The sequence below is a fragment of the Pongo abelii genome, chromosome 16 (genome assembly GCF_028885655.2).
Source record: "Pongo abelii isolate AG06213 chromosome 16, NHGRI_mPonAbe1-v2.0_pri, whole genome shotgun sequence".
Taxonomy (NCBI): domain Eukaryota; kingdom Metazoa; phylum Chordata; class Mammalia; order Primates; family Hominidae; genus Pongo; species Pongo abelii.
The window spans coordinates 47,209,699-47,231,552 of record NC_072001.2 but is presented as its reverse complement, the minus strand read 5'-3'; the positions used below and the strand labels follow the sequence as shown (position 1 = coordinate 47,231,552).

General features: G+C 42.9%; 1 protein-coding gene across 1 annotated transcript in view; it reads right to left on the bottom strand.

Annotated features, from left to right (window-relative positions):
• Window positions 1–21,323, bottom strand: part of GOLM2 (golgi membrane protein 2) — a gene marked incomplete at its 5' end in the record, with an annotated part of 117,949 nt that extends 96,626 nt beyond the window's left edge. The window contains 1 exon segment of the mRNA NM_001133187.1: window positions 20,701–21,323. Within this exon segment, the coding sequence (NP_001126659.1) occupies window positions 20,701–21,027 (327 nt within the window).
• Window positions 21,324–21,854: the final 531 nt, after the last annotated feature.

Genomic DNA, 21,854 nt, shown 5'->3' with positions numbered 1-21,854 from the left:
CATTTCCCCAACATGTTTGGGGAAAAATGTTTTTCCTCTTAGGGAGGGGAACCATTTAAGGAAGTAAAATCTGTTAAGAAACTTTCCCCATTAAACTCTAAAATAGTTTTCTCTTTTTCAGTTAAGGTAAGAAATACCACATGTGGCATCAAGGCAGTGGCATAATCTATAAGATTTATAAGTAGAACATGTATAATTACAAAACTACCTTGCAGGATTTGGTACGGAAAGTTTATATCCATATTCTTTAGTCAGATGTTCTTTTAAGAACTTTTCCAGGTATGTATGTATGTTTGTTTTTTGTTTGTTCATTTTGTTGTTGTTGTTGTTGTTTGAAACAAAGTCTCACTCTGTCCCCCAGGCTGGAGTGAAGTGGCACAATCTCGGCTCACTGCAACCTCTGCTTTCCGGGTTCAAGCAATTCTCCTGCCTCAGCCTCCCGAGTAAGTGGGATTACAGGTGTGTGCCACCACGCCCAGCTAATTTTTGTATTTTTAGTAGATACAGGGTTTCACCATATTGGTCTGGCTGGTCTCGAATTCCTGACCTCGTGATCCGCCCGCCTCGGCCTCCCAAAGGGCTGGGATTACAGGCGTGAGCCACTGTGCCTGGCCGTATGTATTTTTTAATTGACTGATTGATTGATTGATTGAGACAGGGTCTTGTACTGTCATCCAGGCTGGAGTACAGAGGCACAATCATAGCTCACTGCAGTCTCAAATTCCTGGGATCAAAGGAATTTGATCCTAACTCCTGGGATCCTACCTCAATCTCTCAGGTAGCTGGGATTATAGGCATGCATCACCACACCTGGCTATCTGAATATATATATTCAGCTACCCCTTGACCAACATCCCATTTTCCCCTTCCCCTAGTCCCTGGTAGCCTTCCTTTAAACATATGCCCAGAAGTGGGATTGCCAGATCATAATATAGTACTATTTTTAACTTCTGAGGAACCTACATACTGTTTTCCATAGTGGCTATTTACATTCCCACCGACAACGTACAAGGGTTCCCCTTTCTCCACATCCTCACCAACATTTGTTATCTTTCACCTTTCTGACAATAACCATTCTAGCAGGTGTGAGATAGTATCTCACTGTAGTTTTGATTTGCATTTCCCTGATGATTAATAATGTTGAACATTTTTCCATATGACTGTACCTGTTGACCACTTGTATGTCTTCTTTCAAGAAATGTCTATTCCAGTCCTTTGCCCATTTTTAAAACAGGTTGTTCATTGTTTTTACATTGTATAAGTTCCTTATATATTTTAGATATTAACCCCTTATCAAATATACGATTTCCAAATATCTTCTCCTACTCTGTAGGTACCTTTAGACTCTGTTGATAGTTTTCTTTTGCTGTACAGGAGCTTTTCAATTTGATGTAATCCCATTTGTCAATTTTTAGTTTTGTTGCCTGTGGTTTTGGTGCACACACCTGCAGTCCCGGCTATTCAGGAGGCTGAGGTGGGAGAATCGCTTGAGGTGGGTCGAAGCTGCAGTGAGCCACAGTCATGCCACTGTACCCAGCCTAGGTGACAGAGAGAGACCTTGTCTCTAAAAAAAAGTTAAATGTAGAATATGGCCCAGCATTTCCACTGCTAGACATAAAAGAAGTGAAACCAGGGACTCAAATAGATAACTTGTACACCACCGTTTATAGAGGCATTACTCACAATAACTGAAAGAGGGGAACAACTCAAGTGTTCATCAACAGATGAATGAAAAACAAAACATGGTATAAACAATACAATAAAATACTATTCAGCCATAAAGAGGAATGAAGTTCTGATACATGCTACGACATAAACAAATCTTGAAAACATTATGCCAGGTGAAATAAGCCAGATACAAAAGGACAAATATTGTATAATCCACCTATATGAGGTATCTAGAATAGACAAATTCATAGACACAGAAACTACAATAGAGGTTACCACAGGCTGGAGGGAAGGGCAATGGGAATTACTGCTTAATAGGTAGAGGTTTTGCTTGGTTTGGGATAGTGAAAAAGTTCTAGAAATAGATGGTAGTAATCATGGTTACGCAACATCGTGAATGTACTTAATGCCACTAAATTATACACTTAAAATGGTAAAAATAGTAAATTTTGTTACAGATGTTTTACCACAATAAAATAGTAATAACAATAATCATCATCATTCTGGTCCCAAATAGCTTTAACTCAGACATAATTTCCCCTACTTCTCAATACCATGTACCTTACATTACACTCTCCTATTCTACTGCTTGACCTTGTGTGAAGGTACAACACACTTTCCAGTTTTCCTGGCCTCATTTATGTTCCTCCTGTCCTTATCCCTTGCTCATTTTGTTAAATTACTAAAGATCACCTTTTCAGTGAATTATTTCGATCTTGACTTCCAGAGGAAGTTAATCAGTTATTCCTCTGTATTCTCAAAACCCTTTGTAAGTAGCTTTACTATAGCATTTAATCATGCATTATGGATTATTTTTCTATGTGTGCCTCCCTCACTTCTTCAAAGAACGGGAATCTTACTATCTTTCTATCCCTATCACATACCACATGGTATTCAACTTTCCCAAATAAATGACTTATGCATATAATAAACTTTGAAAAAATCATAAAGCACTGTATCAATAAATGGTTTTATTTCATTCTGCCTGTTGAGAATTAGTATCATGTGGGCTGGGCGCGGTGGCTGATGCCTGTAATCCCAGCACTTTGGGAGGCCAAGGTGGGCAGATCACGAGGTCAGGAGATAGAGACCATCCTGGCTAACACTGTGAAACCCCGTCTCTACTAAAAATACAAAAAATTAGCCGGGCGTGGTGGTAGGCTCCTATAGTCCCAGCTACTCGGGAGGGTGAGGCAGGAGAATGGCGTGAACCTGGGAGGCAGCGCTTACAGTGAGCGGAGATCGCACCACTGCACTTCAGCCTGGGCCACAGAGCCAGACTCTGTCTCAAAAAAAAAAAGAGAATTAGTATCATGTTAGTTTCCAGCTCATGAGACAAGTCCCTGATGATAAGCAGTATAACTTGGATACAGGCATACCTTGTCTTATTGTACCTTGCTTTATGCATTTCTTATAACCCTGCATCAAGCAAATGTATTGGCACAATTTTTCCAATGACATGTGCTCACTTCATGTCCCTATGTCACATTTTGATAATTCTCAAAATATTTCAAAATTTTCTTTATTACATCTGTCATGGTGATCTGTGATCTGTGACCTTCAATATTATTATAATTGTTTGGGGGCACCACGAACTGCACTCAAAGAGGACAGTGAGTTTAATCAATAAATGTTGTGTGTGTAAATAGAATAAACAAATTTATAGAAACAGAAAGTAGAATAGAGGTTGCCAAGGGTTGGGGAGAGGGTAATGGGAGTTACCATGGAACCACCATTCCCCCATCTCTCTCCCTCTCCTCAGGCTTCCCTATTTCCTGAGACAAAATGATACTACAATGACCTCTAAGTGTTCAAGTAAAAGAGTTGTATGTCTCTCACTTTAAATCAAAAGCTAAACATAATTAAGCTTAGTGAAGAGGGCACGTCAAGAACACAGACCGGCCAAAAGCTAGGCCTCTTGTGCCAAACAGCCAAATTGTGAATGCAAAGGAAAAATTCTTTAAGGAAATTCAAAGTGTTACTTTAGTGAACACATGAATAACGAGAAAGCAAAACAGCCTTACTGTTGCTGATATGGAGAAAGTTTCCATGGTCCAGATAGGTCAAACTAACCATAATATTCCCTTAAACCAAAGCCTAATCCAGAGCAAGGACTTAACTCTCTTCAATTCTATGAAGGGTGAAGGGTAAAGAAGCTGTACAAGAAAAGTCGGAAGCCAGCAGAGGTTGGTTCATGAAGTTTAAAAAAAAAGCAATCTCCATAACATAAAGGTGCAAGGGGAAGTGGCAAGTGCTGATGAAAAAGCTGTAGCAAGTTATCCAGAAAATCTAGCTAAGATCACTGAAGGTGGCTACACTAAACAACACATTTTCCATGTAAATGAAACAGCCTTCTATTGGAAGAAGATGCCATCTAGAACTTTCATAGCTGCAGAGACGTCAATATCTGGTTTCAAAGCTTCAGAGGACGGGCTGATTCTCCTGTTAGGGACAGCTGGTAACTTTAAGTGGAAGCCAATGCTCACTTACCATTCCTAAAATCCTAGCCTTTAAGAATTGTGCTAAATCTGTTTTATCTGCGCTCTATAAATGGAACAACAAAGCCTGGATGATAGCACATCTGTTTACAGCATGGTTTACTGAATATTTTCAGTTCACTGTTGAGATATACTACTTAAAAAAAGATTCCTTTCAAAATACTACTGCTCACTGACAATGTCCCTGGTCACCCAAGATCTCTGATGAAGATTTACAAGGACATTAATCTTTTCATGTCTGCTAACAGCAGCCCATGGAGCAAGGAGTAATTTCTACTTTGAAATCTTATTATTTAAGAAATACCTTTTATAAGGCTATACCTGCCATGATGTAATTCCTCTGATGGATCTGGGCAAAATAATTTGAAAGTCTTCTGGAAAGAATTCACCAATCTAGATGCCATTAAGAACATTTGTAGAGGCTGGGTGCAGTGGCTCACGTCCGTAATCTCAGCACTTTGAGAGACAGAGGCGGGTGGACGCTTGGGCTCAGGAGTTCAAGACCGGCCTGAGCAACATGGGGAGACCTTGTCTCTACTAAAAATAGAAAAATTAGCCAGGCGTAGAGGCCCATACCTGTGGTCCCAGCTACTCGGAGGCTGAGATGGGAGGATCACTTGAGCTCAGGGGGTGGAGGTTGTAGTGAGCCAAGATCGTACCACTGCACTCCAGCCTAAGTGACAGATCAAGACTCTGTCTCAAAAAATAATAATAATAATAATTTGTGGCTGGGCACAGTGGCCATTAATTCCATCACTTTGGGAGGCCAAGGAAGGCGAATTTCTTGGGCCTAGGATTTTTGAGACCAGCCTGGATAACATGGCAAAACTCCATCTCTATAAAAAATACAAAATTAGCCAGGTATGGTGGCATGTGCCTGTAGTCCCAGCTACTCAGGAGGCTGAGGTAGGAAGATCACTTGAGTCCAGGGAGGTCAAGGCTGCAGTGAGCCATGAATTGTGCCACTGTACTCCAGCCTGGGCGACAGAGACTGTGTCTCAAAAAAAAGAACATTTGTGATTCATAGAAGGCTAAAATATTAACAAGAACATGAGTTTGGAATAAGTTGATTCCAACTCTCATGAATGATTTTGAGGGGATTCAAGACTTCAGTGGAGGAAGTAACTGCAGATGTGGTACAAATAGCAAGAGACCTAGAATTAGGCTAGGCATGGTGGCTTATGCCTGTAATCCCAGTACTTTGGGAGGCCAGGGCAGGAGGATCACTTGAGTATGGGAGTTTGAAACCAGCCTGGGCAACATAGCAAGACCCTGGTCTACAAACCATTTTTTAAAAATTAGCCAGGAGTGATGGCTCGGGTCTGTGGCCCAGCTACTCAGGAGGCTGAGGTGGGAGAATTGCTTGACCCCAGGAGGTTGAGGCTACAGTGAGCTGTGACTGCACCACTGCCTTCAGCCTAAGTGACAGAGTAAGAGAGAAAGAGAGAGAACTAGAAATATAAGTAGAGCCTGGAGGACTGGGAGCGATGGCTTATGCCTGTAGTCCCAGCACTTTGGGAGTCTGAGGAGGGCAGATCACTTGAGGTTAGGAGTTCGAGACCAGCCTGGCCAACCTGGTGAAACCCTGTCTCTATTAAAAATACAAAAATTAGCCAGGTGTGGTGGCGGGCACCTGTAATCCCAGCTACTCGGGAGGCCGAGACAAGAGAATCGCTTGAACCTGTGAGGCGGAGGTTGCAGTGAGCCGAGATCATGCCATTGCATTCCAGCCTAGACACAAGAGTGAAACTCTGTCTCAAAAAAAAAAAAAAAAAAAAAAGAAGTGGAGCCTGAAGACGTAACTGAATTGCTGCAATCTCACGATAAAACTTGAATAGGTCAGGCATGGTGGTTTATACCTGTAATCCCAGGACTTTGGGAGGTTGAGGTGTGAGGATTACTTGAGGCCAGGAGTTCAAGACCAGCCCTGGGGAACATAGCAAGACCACATCTCTACAGAATTTTAAAATTAGCCAGGTGTGGCCAGGCATGGTGGCTCACACCTATAATCCTAGCACTTTGGAAGGCCGAGGCAGGCGGATCACTTAAGGTCAGGAGTTTGAGACCTACTTGGCCAACAAAACCCTGTCTCTACCGAAATACAAAAATTAGCCAGGCGTGGTGGCGCATGTCTGTAATCCCAGCTACTCAGGAGGCTAAGGCACGAGAATTGCTTGAACCTGGGAGGTGGAAGTTGCATTGAGCTGAGATCACAGCACTGCACTCCAGCCTGGGTGACAGGGCGAGACTCTGTCTCAAAAAAAAAAAAAAAAAATTAGCCAGGTGTGATGGCACAAGCTTGTTGTCCTAGCTGCTCCAGATGCTGAGGCAGGAGGATTGCTTGAGTCCAGAAGGTCAAGGCTGCAGTAAGCCATGATCATGCCACTGCAGTTTAGCATGGGTGACAGAATGAGACCCTGTCACCAAAAAAAAAAAACAAACAAAAATCCAAGCTATGCTTATAACTCAAACTTTTTTTCATTATATCCCCGTGAAGCTAATCCCAAGGTTTTGTTCTCTTCACTTAAACACTAAATTGAATCAGAAAAATATTTTTGAGCTTCTAAATGAATAAAATATTATTCTAGATCTACTATAACATGTTTCAAATAAAAGATATATTCTATGTATACTAGAAAGATGAGTTGACAAGCGGTAGTTTTACATCTGAATATTTTAGTTATGTCTTCCAGAAAAGGTAGTGCAATCAGATATGTGGATAATATCTGTGGTAGCCCTAGTACATATTTATGCAACCGTTGGTTCAAGAACCAATACAAATTGCTAAATCAATCATCAAATATTTACTGAGTTCAGACATAGGGAATAGTATGAAATATTAAGTGTTAGATTTATACTAGATTTAGACTATTTATTTATTTATTGAGATGGAGTATTGCTCTGTCGCCCAGGCTAGAGTGCAGTGGTGCGATCTCCACTCACTGCAACCTCCGCCTCCCAGGTTCAATTGATTCTCCTGCCTCAGCCTCCCAAGTAGCTGGGACTACAGGAGCCCACCACTACGCCCGGCTAATTTTTGTATTTTTAGTGGAGACGGGGTTTCACCATGTTGGCCAGGATAGTGTTGATCTCTGGACCTCGTGATACGCCTGCCTCAGCTTCCTAAAGCGCTGGGATTACAGGAGTAAGCCACTGCGCCCGGCCTAGACTATATTTTTATAGTCAAGAAATTCACAGGCTGGGTATGGTGGCTCATGCTTGTAATCCCAACACTTTGGGAGGCCAAGGCCGGCAGATCACTTAAGTCCAGGAGTTCAAGACCAGCCTGGGCAACACGATGAAACCCTATCTCTACAAAAAAAATAAAAATTAGCTGGGTGTGGTACTGTGCACCTGTAGTCCCAGCTACCTGGGAGGCTGAGGCAGGAAGCTCGATTGAGCCTGGGAGGTGGAGGTTGCAGTGAGCTGAGATGGTGACACTGCACTACAGCCTGGGCGACAGAGTGAGACCCCATCTCAAAATAAATAGGAAAGAAAGAAAATTCACAATATATCATTGGAAGACAAGAAAAAAATTAGAACCACCAGGCGTGGTGGCTCATGCCTACAACCCCAGCACTTTGGGAGGCCGAGGTGAACAGATCACTTGAGGCCAGGAGTTCAAGACCAGCCTTGTCAACATGGCAAAACTGTCTTTACTAAAAATACAAAAATTAGCTGGGTGTGGTGGCATGCACCTGTAGTCCTAGCTATTTGGGAGGCTGAGGCAGGAGAATCGCTTGAACCCATGAGACAGAGGTTGCAGTGAGTCGAGATCGTGCCACTGCACTCTAGCCTGGGCAACAGAGTAAGACTCCATCTCAAAAAAAAAAAAATTAAATGTAAAAAAGAAAGTCAATCAATGGCTTCCTATTGCCCTTAACATTACTCACAAATCTTTTCACAAACTGAATTCAGTCTTATAGTGCAACATCAAATATTATCACACTGATTCTAGCTCCCTCATTCCACAAAAAAAAAAAATCCCTCATTTTTTTTTTTTTGAGATAGGATCTCACTCTGTTGCCCAGCCTGGAGTACAGTGGTGCCACGACCTTGGCTCCTAAGTTTTTGTTTTTTTTTTGAGACAGGGTCTCCCTCTGTAGCCCAGGATGGAGTGCACTTGGCATGATCTCGGCTCACTGCAACCTCTGCCTCCTGGATTCAAGTAATTCTCCTGCCTCAACCTCCTGAGTAACTGGGATTATAGGCATGCGGTACCATACCCGGCTGATAGCCTGTGCTTTAAAATATGCAATAAAATAAAATATGCAACATTCTACATTTGGAACCCTCTTTTCATCTCTCCTGAGCCTCTTACCCAAACCTCTCACTCAATCTTTGCCTCATTAAATCCTAATCTTTTTTTTAGGACTCAACTAAAACTCTCAAGAATGTCATCCCTAAACCTCTAAAATAGGTTAGGTCTTCCCCTCATAGCCCCTGCTCAAGGGTAAGTTCCATAGTCAATGTATACCACATCTGTCTTGTTCACCCATTCACTATGTGATATGCATGCAGCATAGTAACTGATCCAAAATAGAAACTTGAACATATTTGTTCAATAAAGAAATTAAAGTGGGGTTAAAGATGGAAGCACAGCATATATAAACATTGAGTGGGAAAAATGATAGGATAACCAGGATAAATGGGTGTTATTAAAACTAAAGGGAAGAAGTTTCAAAAAGGAGAGAAACGAGAGATCATCAGTATAAAATGCTATAGAGAGTCAAGTTTAAGAGTGAAAATGTAGCCAGGCATGGTGGCTCATGCCTGTAATCCCAGCACTTTGAGATGCTGAGGCAGGAGGATCACTTGAGGCCAGGAGTCTGAGGCTGCAGTGAGCTATGAGAGGCCTTTGTTAATCATCAAATGAGAAAAAATGTTCCCCTAAGTTGAACTTAAATTGGATATAGAAAATTGAAATTGTAAAAGGAAAGCAAATCATTTTATGTTAAATAGAAAAAGCTTCGTGGATGTAAGTTTTGAAGTCATCCTCAGGGGAAAAGTGTAGTTTGAAAAAGAGAAAGAATCAGACATTAGAAGGACCTGAGCAAAAGCCCTGAGGCAACATTGTTCAAAAGAGGAACTACCTGGCCAGAAACAGTGTAAGAAAATTAGATAAAGTTAATTAAGAACAAGAAAGAGAGCCTTGAAGCACTGTGAGAAACTGAAATTACTGCATGCCCAGCCTGTCCCTAGAGAAAAGCCTGGACTTTGAATTCAAGGAAACTTTAACTCTCTTTTGAGGAAGAGGCTAACATGGGGAACTTTAAGGTCTTCAACCAAAAATTATAAGGACTAGTTCCTCTTGTTTAATGAGGTCATAAGTCAAAAGGTACTCCCTATCACTTCAGGAGACAGATGTTACATGCCACACTATAAGAACTGTTTGTTTTCCTCTATGGAGTAAGTAAAAGGGAGCTCCTTGAATGTCCTTTTACCTTTTTTCTGCACAACTAAATCCTAGTCATCATTTTTCAAAAAGCAGCTTGTTTTATGATCTTCATGGAACCTCCTGAGATTACTCAGTCCTTTATCAGGAGAGTAAGAAAAAACAGAGAAATACAAAAATAAGAAAGGGAGACAAAGAAAAGTGACAACATGTTTTAAAGATCATTTTTGTGTATAGTACAGTAAGTGCCCAATATATTTAATAAATTTTTGTCAACTGTATTAATATACTTGAGTTTCAACAGAATACAAGACTAAATTTCTTCCTTCCTTCCTCCCTCCCTTCCTCCTTTCTTTCTTTTCTTTCTTCCCTCTCCTTCTCCCTCTTTCTTCCTTTCTCTCCTTCCCTCCTTCCTTCCCTCCTTTCCTTCCTTCCTTCCTTCTCTTTCCTCCTCCCCTCCCCTCCTGTCCTCTCTTCTTTTCTTTTTTCCTTTTCTTTCTTTTTTTGAGACAGGGTCTTGCTCTGTTGTCAGGCTAGGGTACAGTGGCACAATCATAGCTCCCTGCAGCCTCAAACTCCTGGGCTCAACTGATCCTCCTGCTTAAACCTCCCAAGCAACTAAGACTATGGGCATGTGCCACCATGCCCAGCTTTTTTTTTTTTTTTTTTTTTGCTATGTTGCCCAGGCTAGTCTCAACCTCCTGGCCTCAAGTGATCCTCCTGCCTCAGCCACCCAAAGTGCTGGGATTATAGGCATGAGCCACTACACCTAGCCCCAAATTTCTTCAAGATTAGCTATACCAATGCACCCATGAAAGAAACGAACTAATATTATTAAATGTCAAGCTTTGTATGGGACAGGCCTCTAAATATTTTACTTCATGAATCCTCTTCATTTTATGAGTGAAGAAACAGGCTTAAGGAGAGGTAACATAATGGTAGAATTATAAACTCAAGTCTGTTTGACTCCAAAAACCCTTGTTCTTTCCAGTAAACCATATTGCCACACAGTATATAATAGTAGTTATCTAGTCAATTTGGGAGGCCGAGGCTTGCGGATCACCTGAGGTCAGGAGTTCAAGACCAGCCTGGCCAATATGGTGAAACACCTTCTCTACCACAAATGCGAAATTTAGCCGGGTGTGGTGGTGCATGCCTGTAATCCCAGCTACTCGGAAGGAAGAAGCAGGAGAATCACCTGAACTCGGGAGGTGGAGGTTGCAGTGAGCTGAGATCGCGCCATTGCACTCCAGCCTGGGCGACAGAGCAAGACTCTGTCTCAAAAAAAAAAAAAAAAAAAAAAAATTACCTAGTCAAAAAATCAAATTAACTTTTAAGTATGCATTATGTGTATTTGTTTCCTAGGCTGATGTAACGAAGTGCCACAAACTGAATAGTATAAAGCAGAAATGTATTGTCTCACAGTGCAAGAGGACAGTTTTGGAGGCTAGAAGTCCAAAATCAAGGTGTTGGCAAAGCCTTGTGCCCACTGGAGGCTCTAGGGGGAGGCTCCTGGCTTCTGGCTTCTGGTAGCCCTGGGCATTCCTTGGCTTGTGGAAACATAACTCCAGTCTCTGCCTTTATCTGCCATGCGGTCTCCCCAATGTGTCTGTGTGTCTCTGTGTATTCATGCACCTGGTGTTCTAATTCCGTTTTTTTTCTTATAAGGATACCAGTTATAATGGAATAGGGGCCACCCTAATCCAGTATGACCTCTTTTTAACTTGATTACATCTGCAAAGACCCTATTCCCAAAATAAGATAACATTCACAGGTGATTTAGACTTCAATATACCCTTTTAGGGGATACAAATCAACCTCATACATTTTGTAACAGCACTAAGAACTATTTTTCCCACAGGAAAAAATTTAAAACATAGTCTTTCCTCAAGGAACTTAAAATTTCGTTGAGAAAACAAAGTTCACACACAATAAGCTATTAGTAAAAAATGAACAAAATAAGTTAATGAAGCTCAAACAATAAATGTAAATGGTGTATAAAGAAGGAAAGCATGTCTGGGAGCAGTGGCTCACACCTGTAATCCCAGCACTTTGGGAGGCCCAGGTGGGTGGATCACCTGAGGTTAGGAGTTCGAGACCAGCCTGGCCAATGTGGTAAAACCCCATCTCTACTAAAAATACAAAAAAAAAAAAAAAAAAAAAATTAGCCAGGCATGGTGGTGGGTGCCTATAATCCCAGCTACTTGGGAGGCTGAGGCTAGAGAATCGCTTGAACCTGGGAGGCAGAGGTTGCAGTAAGCTGAGATCGCGCCATTGCACTCCAGCCTGGGTGACAAGAGCAAAACTCCATCTCAAAAAAAAAAAAAAGAAGGAAAAGCATGTTCCAGGTCAGAAGTCCCACAGGGCTTCATAGTGGACATGGATCAGAAGCTGGATAAAAGACTGGTAGAATAGGCCGGGCGTGGTGGCTCATGCCTGTAATCACAGCACTTTGGGAGGTCAAGGTGGGCGGTTCACAAGGTCAGGAGTTCGAGATCAGCTTGGCCAACATGGTGAAACCCCATCTCTACTAAAAATACAAAAAAATTTAGCCAGGCCTGGTGGTGCATGCCTGTAATCGCAGCTACTCAGGAGGCTGAGGCAGAAGAGTCGCTTAAACCCGGGAGGCGGAGGTTGCAGTGAGCCAAGATTGCGTCACTGTACTGCAGCCTGGGCAACAGAGCAAGACTCCATCTCAAAAAAAAAAAAAAAAAAAAAATGCCAGGCGCGGTGGCTCACGCCTGTAATCCCAACACTTTGGGAGGCCGAGGCGGGTGGATCACAAGGTCAGGAGATCGAGACGGAGACCATCCTGACTAACATGGTGAAACCCCTTCTCTACTCAAAATACAAAAAAATTAGCTGGGCGTGGTGGCGGGTGCCTGTAGTCCCAGCTACTCAGGAGGCTGAGGCAGGAGAATGGTGTGAACCAGGGAGGCGGAGCTTGCAGTGAGCCAAGATCACGCCACTGCACTCTAGCCTGGGCAACAGAGTGAGACTCTGTCTCAATTAAAAAAAAAAAAAAACAGATTGGTATAATAAATATACAGAAAAGAGGCAAGAAGCTAAGAGTCAAACAGCAGGAACAAAGGCACAGAAACAGGAATTAACATGATACAGAAAGGCAGGTGGGAAGGCAAAAGTAAGCAAAACAATCAGCCTGAAATACAATTTGGGTCAGGAGATAGTGGGAGACAAAGGTAGCTAGAGCCACTCTATGGAAGACCTTAAAGATGAGACAGCAGAATTCTAACCTGACGTAGTCAGTGAGTAATACAGCCACTCTGAAAATAAGGTTTGAGGAAGTTCAGGCTGGCTTCACAGGAGAACTGACTAAAAGAAATGGAGACCAAGGAAAGGGGACTAGTTAGGGATCTACCAAGTTCTCTATTCTGCAGTCAGAATGACTTTTTTTTAATTCGATCAAGTAACTCCTCTGCATGTTGAAACACTCAATATGATATACTGAAGGAATCAAAGACAACATCAAATTTCTAACCTCAGTCTTAAATAATGGTTGCATGGGCTTCATTTATAGGGACCAAGAAGGTAGGAAAGGTATATCGTTTGGAAGAATTATCAGTTTTGATTGATTTATGAATAATTTGAGGTAGAAATTACAGTTAAAAGTTGGCCAGATTATGGCTGGTGAGGCAAAGGCAGGAATTATCATGTGCAGCATATTAGAACTGTGGAAGGTTGATACTCAAATTACAGAAGAACAGGTAAGCTCTAGGGAGTCAGCTAAGACACCTATGGGAGGAGCCAATTAAGCCTAACTGGAAATGAACCAGGAAACTGAAAACAAACAAACAACAAAAAAAGTCAGACATTCAGGAGCAAAGGGTGAGGCAGGTAGGCTAGGGCTGGGACCACATCTTGGGCAGGAACACAGACAGAGTCCCATCCTGGAAAAAAGGCAAAAAAGAAATAAGGAAGTAGCTGTAGAATAACAATGTAGTAGGCACTGTTTTAAGAATTTTAACCAATTTACTCAAACCTCTCAAGAATAAGCGAGATTACTATTATATTCCAAAATATTCCCCCAAAAAACAATTTTTTGTAATACACTTCTCATCCTCCTTTCTGACACATGACCTTTTCCCCATTCAACTAAAGGCATACGCTGCCTCAAGGAAAATTATGGTTGTTAAAGGAGAAAAAGGTCATTTACTATTCAGCTTCAAACCTCAAAACTGGTGTGTGTGTGTGTGTGTGTGTGTGTGTGTGTGTGTGTGTGTGTGTGTGTGTGTGTAATAAAATGACAATTTTGAGGACTTTTTCTACATTCTAACAGCTCCTTTTATTTATCAAGAGCTTGACTTGCCCCAGCTGGACCACATAGCTTTAGTATGAGCTACAGTTTGCAAGAATCCAAGTTCAGGAGCCAAGCACAGTAGTGCACACCTGTAGTTTCAGCTACTCAGAAGTCTTAAACAGGAGGACCTTCGCTTGAGCCCAGGAGTTCCTGGCTGTGGTGTGCTATGATCACACCTATGAATAGCTACTGCATTCTAGCCTGGGCAATGTAGTGAGACCCCATCTCTTTAAAAGAAAAAGAGAGAGAGAATAATAATCCAAGTTAAGAGACATGCCCTGTACTGAGGAAAGAGAAATAAGGACTTTTCTGATAGAAAGAGGAAATAAAAGGGTGTGTGTGTGTGTGTGCGTGTGTGTGTATGTGTGTATGTGTGATGGATCTCCCTTGTTCTAAGATGAACTGTGTTTCCCCCAGATTCACATGTTGAAGTCCCAGCCTCCAGGATCTCAGAATGTAACTGTATTTGGAGACAAGGTCTTTAAAGTGCTTAAGTTACAGTGGGTCTAATCCAATATGACTCGTATCCTTTTAAGAAGAGGAAAAGACACCAAGGATGTGTGCATACAGAGGGACTATTCTGTCACAATAAAGCAGCAAGAAGGTTGCCATCTGCAAGCCAAGGAGAGAAGCCTCAGAGAAAAACAACCCTGCTGGCACCTTGGTCTTAGACTTCCAACCTTCAAAAATGTGAGAAAATAAATTTCTGCTGTTTAAGCCACCTAGTCTGTGGCATTTTGTTATGGCAGGCAGCCCTAGCAAACTAATACACCCCTCCAGGCTGAAACCCTTTAGAGGGAAGTTTAAAAAATCAGAAAAGTTTGAGGGAATCTCAGAGAAGTGGGGGTTGTTTCTCACTTCTTTGGACAAGACAGAAGCAACTTAAAGCTCCCTTAAAGAATTTCTATGTTCAAGGCCGGATGTGGTGGGTCATGCCTGTAATCCCAGCACTTTGGGAGGCCAAGGTAGGCAGATCACTTGAGGTCAGGAGTTAAAGACCAGCCTGGCCAACATGGTGAAACCCCGTCTCTACTAAAAAATCAAAAATTAGCCAGGCGTGGTGGCACGTGCCTGTAGTCTCAGCTACTCAGGAGGATGAGGCAGGAGAATCGCTTCAGCCCGGGGGGTGGAGGCTGCAGTGAGCTGAGACTGCGCCACTGCACTCCAGCCTGGGTGACAGAGTGAGGCTCCATCTCAGGAAAAAAAAAAAAAGGAATTTATATGTTTAGTAACGCAGGTAACAGACTGGAAGTGACAGAATGGCATAATGATGTTAAAGAAACCAAATATCACCTTTCTGATTCCTCTGGAGAAAGGATTCCTTGATTTCCAAAGATAACCTTATAGTAGCAATGAGCATATCTGCCATGCAGACCTTGGTTTCTTTTTTTTTTTTCTGAGACAGAGAGTCTTACTCTGTTGCCCAGGCTGGAGTGCAGCGGCACGATCTTGGCTCACTGCAACCTCTGCCTCCCAGTTCTCCACCTCCGCCTCCCAAGTAGCTGGGATTACAGGCATCTCCCACCATGCCCAGTTAATTGTTGTTTTTTTGTGGTGGTGGTGTTTTTTTTTTTTTTTTTTTTTGAGATGGAGTCTCGCTGTCCTCCAGGCTGGAGTGCAATGGCGTGATCTCAGCTCACTGCAACCTCTGCCTGCCAGGTTCAAGCAATTCTCCTGCCTCAGCCTCCTGAGTAGCTGGGACTACAGGTGTGCGCCACCATAACTGGCTAATTTTTTGTATTTTTAGTAGAGACGGAGTTTCACCATGCTGGCCAGGCTGGTCTCGAACTCCTGACCTTGTGATCTGCCTGCCCTGGCCTCCCAAAGTGCTGGGATTACAGGCATGAGCCACCGCGTCTGGCCCAAGTTTTGTATTTTTAAGTAGAGACAGGGTTTCACCATGTTAGTCAGGGTGGTCTTGAACTCTTGACCTCAAGAGATCCACTAGCCTCAGCCTCCCAAAGTGTTGGGACTACAGGCATGAGCCACCGTGCCCAGCTGCAGATCTTGGTTTCTAACGCCATTCTCCAGTAAAAGGAACCAGGGCTCCTTGGAGAAATGGCTGACTCTAGGACTGGAGTAGGAAACATATAGAGAGGCCTAGAGCATCTAAAAGTACCAAAAAGTAAGAAAGGGGTATGTCACAATGAAACTGGGTGTAGGGTATGTGGAAATTCTCTGTACTTTCTGGCACTATAAAAGTAAAAAGGGGATACAGGAGTTAATGAAGGAGCTCTCCAATGGCCAGAGCCAGAACAATTTGAGCAACAAAAAAATAAACTAATATTGGATTATAAGCCAAAGTATAAAATAAATATCCATGAATCCATACTGATACAAGTAAATTATTAAGTTAATAAATGAGGGAGAAGAGACAAATATCCTTTGCAGAAGAATTCCATATAGTTTATGTTGATACTCTGCCCTTAAGGAGGAAAAACATAACTACCCACTCATTAAGTGAGGGTGAACATACTTTCTTCCAAAGTGTACAGTATGGAAACAGATTTTTTTTTAAGAGTACCTTATAGTGGAGAAACCTGACAAGCACTATCTCACGCCAGGTGATAGAGGTTAACATAAGTAGTGATAAATCATTTTGAAAAACGTACCCATGATATGATGTGTTGAGATTGGTACTTTACTTCTGTGGTCTTTGTCCCAAAACCCACAACCCAAGTCTAATCCTGAGAAAAGACTCAGACAATTCCCAATTGAGGGACATTCTATAAAACACCTCATCAGTAATCCTTAAAATTGTCAAGATTATCAAAAACAAGAAAAGGTCTAAAAAACAAGGAAAGACTGAAAAGAAGCTTCAGGAGACATAATGTCTAAATGTAACGTAGTACTCTGGATGAGACCCTGGAATTAAAAAAGGACAGCAGGAGAAAACTGAAGAAATCTGAATAAAGTATGGACTTTCAAAATAAGATATCAATACTGGTTCATTAATTGTGACAAATGCATCATACTTACATAAGATGTTAATAATAGGGAAGACTGGGTGTAGGGTATGTAGAAACTCCCTGTACTATCTTTGCCACAATTTTCCAGATCTAAAACTGTTAAGTGACCAGATATGGTGGCTCACACCTGTAATCCCAGCACTTTAGAAGGCCAAGGCAGGAGGATCACTTGAGGCCAGGAATTGGAGACCAGCCTGGACAAGACAATGAGACCCTCATCTCTACCAAAAAATAAAAAATTAGACCAGCATGGTGGCATGCACCTATAGTCCCACCTACTTGGGAGGCCGAGGTGGGAGGATCGCTTGAGCCCAGGAGTTTGAGGCTGTAGTAAGCTATGATCGCACCACTGCTCTCCAGCCTGGGTGACAGAACAAGACCCTGTCTCAAAACAAACAAACAATAACAACAATAAAAAACCCTGAAAAACTGTTAAGTTTAAAAGACAGAGACCAAGACTACCCTTTCTACTAAGCAGCTCAGAGAGTCCTCATTAACCCCAAGAACAGACACTCACAAGCAGCCCAAGAAAGTTGTTATAGCCAGCTCAAAATACAGAAGTGGCACACCAAGTGCTGTGGCACACACCTAGAATCCTAGCACTTTGTGAGCCCAAGGCAAGAAGATCACTTGGAGCCAGGAGTTTGAGAGCAGCCTGGGCAACACAGCGACACCCTATCTCTACAAAACTAAAAAAAGAAAAAACTTTTAAAAATATACAGAACTAGCCAGGCGTGGTGGCTCACGCCTGTAATCTCAGCACTTTGGGAGGCCAAGGCCGGTGGATCACGAGGTCAGGAGATCGAGACCATCCTGGCTAACACGGTGAAACCCCGTCTCTACTGAATATACAAAAAATTAGCCGGGCATGGAGGTGGGCGCCTGTAGTCCCAGCTACTCAGGAAGCTGAAGCAGAGAATGGCGTGAACCCAGGAGGTGGAGCTTGCAGTGAGCCGAGATCACGCCACTGCACTCCAGCCTGGTTGACAGAGCGAGACTCCGTCTTAAAAAAAAAAAAAATATATATATATATATGTATACACATATACACACACAGAACTGACATTCAATAAGAGATACAGTCTTGTGAGCCAGCTGCATAAAATATTAGCCAAACACTCGAAAGTAGTTAAGATACCCAGGGCAATATTTCCCAAACTAGTGGGCTTTGCTATATTATTCTGTACCATAATAAGTAGGCCATGAAAATAGTAACCTGTGATCAAATAAACTAAACAAGACTGAGTTAAACAAAACTGAATAGGCTTCTTTATTAATGAATTTCTCAGAGCTTTTATATTCTAGCAGGCATTATGAATTCCAAGAGGAGGATACACTAACATTTCCCTCCAAAAGAGGTTTTCTTTTTTTTCTCCTCACCACCTAAGAAATATTACAAGAAGAGTATTCTGTTTAACACTACTTTGGGGAATACTGCTCTTAGGGGAGAGCAAATGCTCAAGAATAGAGTCCCTTATTAGGTGATTGGAAAGAAAAAATAAATCCAGCAAAGAATATAGTGAAGATAAGACTGGAGAGTCCAGTATTACAGAAGCAAGAAAGGAAATAGTTTCCAAATAGCTAGAGACAATCAACAGGATCAAACTACTGGGAGGTCAAATACAGAAAGAATAAAAATATTCTTTGGTTTTGACTAGGAAGACTGCCATTTGTGACCTTCAAGAGAATAGTTTCAGAAAAGGGGAGGAAAGAAAGATGGCAGACATTTTAAGATTAGGATGGTTATGAAAAAATAGGTAGATGGAACATTTGTAGACCATCAATAATTTGACTTTAGCAATGAAAGTGAAAAAACAAATGGGTTGGTTGGGAGAAAGGAATACATAGATTTTTTTTTCTTTACTGAGAACAGGGGACACCCACATACTGTTGAAGGTAAAAAGTGAAACAAACTGAAAGAGACTGACAGTTCAGTAGAGCTGGGCAAGGTGGTGCACACCTGCAGTCCCAGCTACTCAGAGGCTGAAGCAGGAGGATCACTTGAGCTCAGGGGCTCAATGCTATAGTGCATCATGCCTGTGAACAGCTACTGCACTCCAGCCTGGGCAACACAGTGAGACCCTGTCTCTTAAAAAAAAAAAAAAAAAAAAAAAAAAAAAAGAGGCCGGGCATGGTGGCTCACGCCTGTAATCCCAGCACTTTGGGAGGCTGAGGCAGGCAGATCACCTGAGGTTGGGAGTTCAAGACCAGCCTGACCAACATGGAGAAACCCCTTCTCTACTAAAAATACAAAATTAGCCAGGCGTGGTGGCGCATGCCTGTAATCCCAGCTACTCAGGAGGCTGAGGCAAGAGAATCGCTTGAACCCGGGAGGCGGAGGTTGCAGTGAGCTGAGATCACGCCATTGCACTCCTGCCTGGGCAACAAGAACAAAACTCCGTCTCAAAAAAAAAAAAAAAAACGAACAAAAAAAAGTCCAATGGATGAAAGAATGGAATCAAGAGTATTAATTACAACAAGAGACTCTCCTTTGAGACCAGAGAGAAGAATGTGAATTGTAATGCTTAACCATTCCAAGTAGGAAGACTACTTTAATACTCCAAACTTTCATGGATTTCTACCTACTCTGCCCAAGAGTTTTTCAGTCTTTAGAGTCAAGCATGCAGCGCACATATAAATTTACTGATTCCTTGACCCTATCAGAGCACGTCTATGTTATGGTGAAGAGGAGGGGGTTATAGGGAAGCACTTAGCTGAGGGCCTTAATCTTCATGAAATAAGAAAGCAAAGTAGAGGCTGTCAACAGGAAAGTTAGAAGCTCACAGAGAGTTTAATTTATAATGACTTACCCTTAAATGATTTTGATATGCAAAGTAAAACTTGTAATTATAATGGGTATTTACACACAAAAATGTGAAGATTACCAAAGAAGTGTATAGAAAGGCATCTACTATCCTGCCCAGAAATTTTCATAACTCTACTATACCTACAGAAGTTGCTAAGTCATAAACTATTAATATAGTTACCAATGAGCTAATGAAAACAAGAATTATTTAGTAGCAAGTATGATTACAGTTCAATTTTAAACTTTTCATATTTAAAACTTTGTATAGTTTTCCATCTGCATAAAACACCAACCCTAATAGCAACTTAGCTATACAAAATTTCATTCTATTTTCTTTCAATGAAGACACTGACATGACATTCCATTGCTTAAAATTTATTTTCAGATTCTAATCTTTTGGCTAATTTCATTAACAATTCAAATTGAGTAGATAATGATGGATCAACTATGTCCAAGACACAAGTGTGTCTCACATATAGCTTGAGGGCCCATCTATCATAACATTTTGATCACAAAAAGGCAGTCACAGCTGACTATTTATTCAATACATCACCCTATAGAGATTTTAAAAGTCACACAGCTTAAAAAATATATGGTGACTACCATAATTAGAGGAGTCAGAGGCGGCTTCGTTCTTTAAATAACGAAATTAATATTGATCAGTGTGCACGGAATAAAAATGAGACAATAACCACACCAAACCTGGCAGTCGCCAGATTTGTGTGTCTTTGAAGGCAAGGGGGCCACATAGGCCAGATGATTACTACCGCCAGCTCACTAGCTGAGCTTAGAGAATAGGCAGCATCTGCACACAGTCCACTCTTGAGAACCAGAATTTACAGTCATTTTTGTCTGGCAGGGACCAGAGAACGTGGCACTGATAAACCGGGAAAAGTCTGACAGAAACAGGGTTGTTGGGGGTGAAAGGAGCCTTCAGGACTGCAATACTGGAAGGGATAAGACAACAGCTAGCGGATTAACATCCCGCCCCAGACCCCGGAGAGAAAAGAAACCATAGGGGTTGAAGAGAAAGGGGTCGTCCTTACCTTGTCATCCTCGCATCTCTTCCCGAGGCCCTCTCTGGCCTGCAGCCGGCTGCTGAGGCGGCCGTAGTCGGCCTCCTTCTGGTCGATCTGTTTCTTGTGCGTGTCCACCAACAGCAAGAGGTCCGAATTGCGCTTTTCCAGCCGCCCGCGGGCCACTTCGGTGCGCTGGACCTGGCCCTGCAGCTCGGCCACCTCCTCCTGAAGCAGGACGTGGCGGGAGGAGATGCTCCAGTAGTTGAAGGCGAGGACGACGATCACCACCAGCAGCACCACCAGCACTAGAGAGGGCAGGCGGCCAGCCCGCCGGTTGGCCCCGAAACCTACCATGGGGCCAAATCGGGCTGTACCCTAGCGGCCTCGCCGCAGACACCTGCAGGCAGAAGCCCAGGCCTTGGCTGGAGTTGCCCGGGGGACACGGCCCCAGGGCCGGCCAAGGGAGGAGGCGGGCTTATCGGTCGGCGGCGAGCCGGAGAAGGGGGCGGGGCCGCAAGCCGCAGGTCCCTCCCCGCCCCCCTCCTCAAATCAGGCCAAAACGCGTTCCGGAGGCTTTGAACCCGACCCTGCACCTGCCCAAGGGAACCGAGAGAACCCAGCTGCCAGCGTCCCCCGAACCCAACACCTCACTGTTGGGAGGCGAGGAAAAAAACCGGAAGGGGGCGGATTTACCCTGGCCCCACCCACTGGCTGGGGCCGGGTAGTCTAGGGGACCATTTCCGAGTTTCCGTCTACACCCCTCTTGTCGCGAGAACGTTGCTTTCTCTCGTCTCCTTTTCTCTCTGTCTCCCAGTTCTCTCTCGCTCGCTCGCTCGCTCTCTCGCTCTCACTCTCACTCTCACTCTCTCTCTCTCGCTTGCTCTCTCTCTCTCCCCGCCCAGAGTTTTCTGTGTCGTGCAGGGTGTTGTGTTAATTTTGGCGGTCTCAGATGTCTCAGGTACCTGGGTCGGAGTCCTTTCTGTTGTTACCTACTGGATTCCCTTGATTCAAGGCCTAGGGAGTTCCTGCCCTACACTGGCCCTCGCGAAAATATTTTTGTCTTTGAGGACGTCTGGGGCTCCGATCGCGGAATAGAAAAAAATAGTAGATGAGCTGCAGCCAAAAAGGGGCGACTAGAAAGGTTTTGTACTTGCTTCTGTAGAAGGGGAATTTCTCTTTTG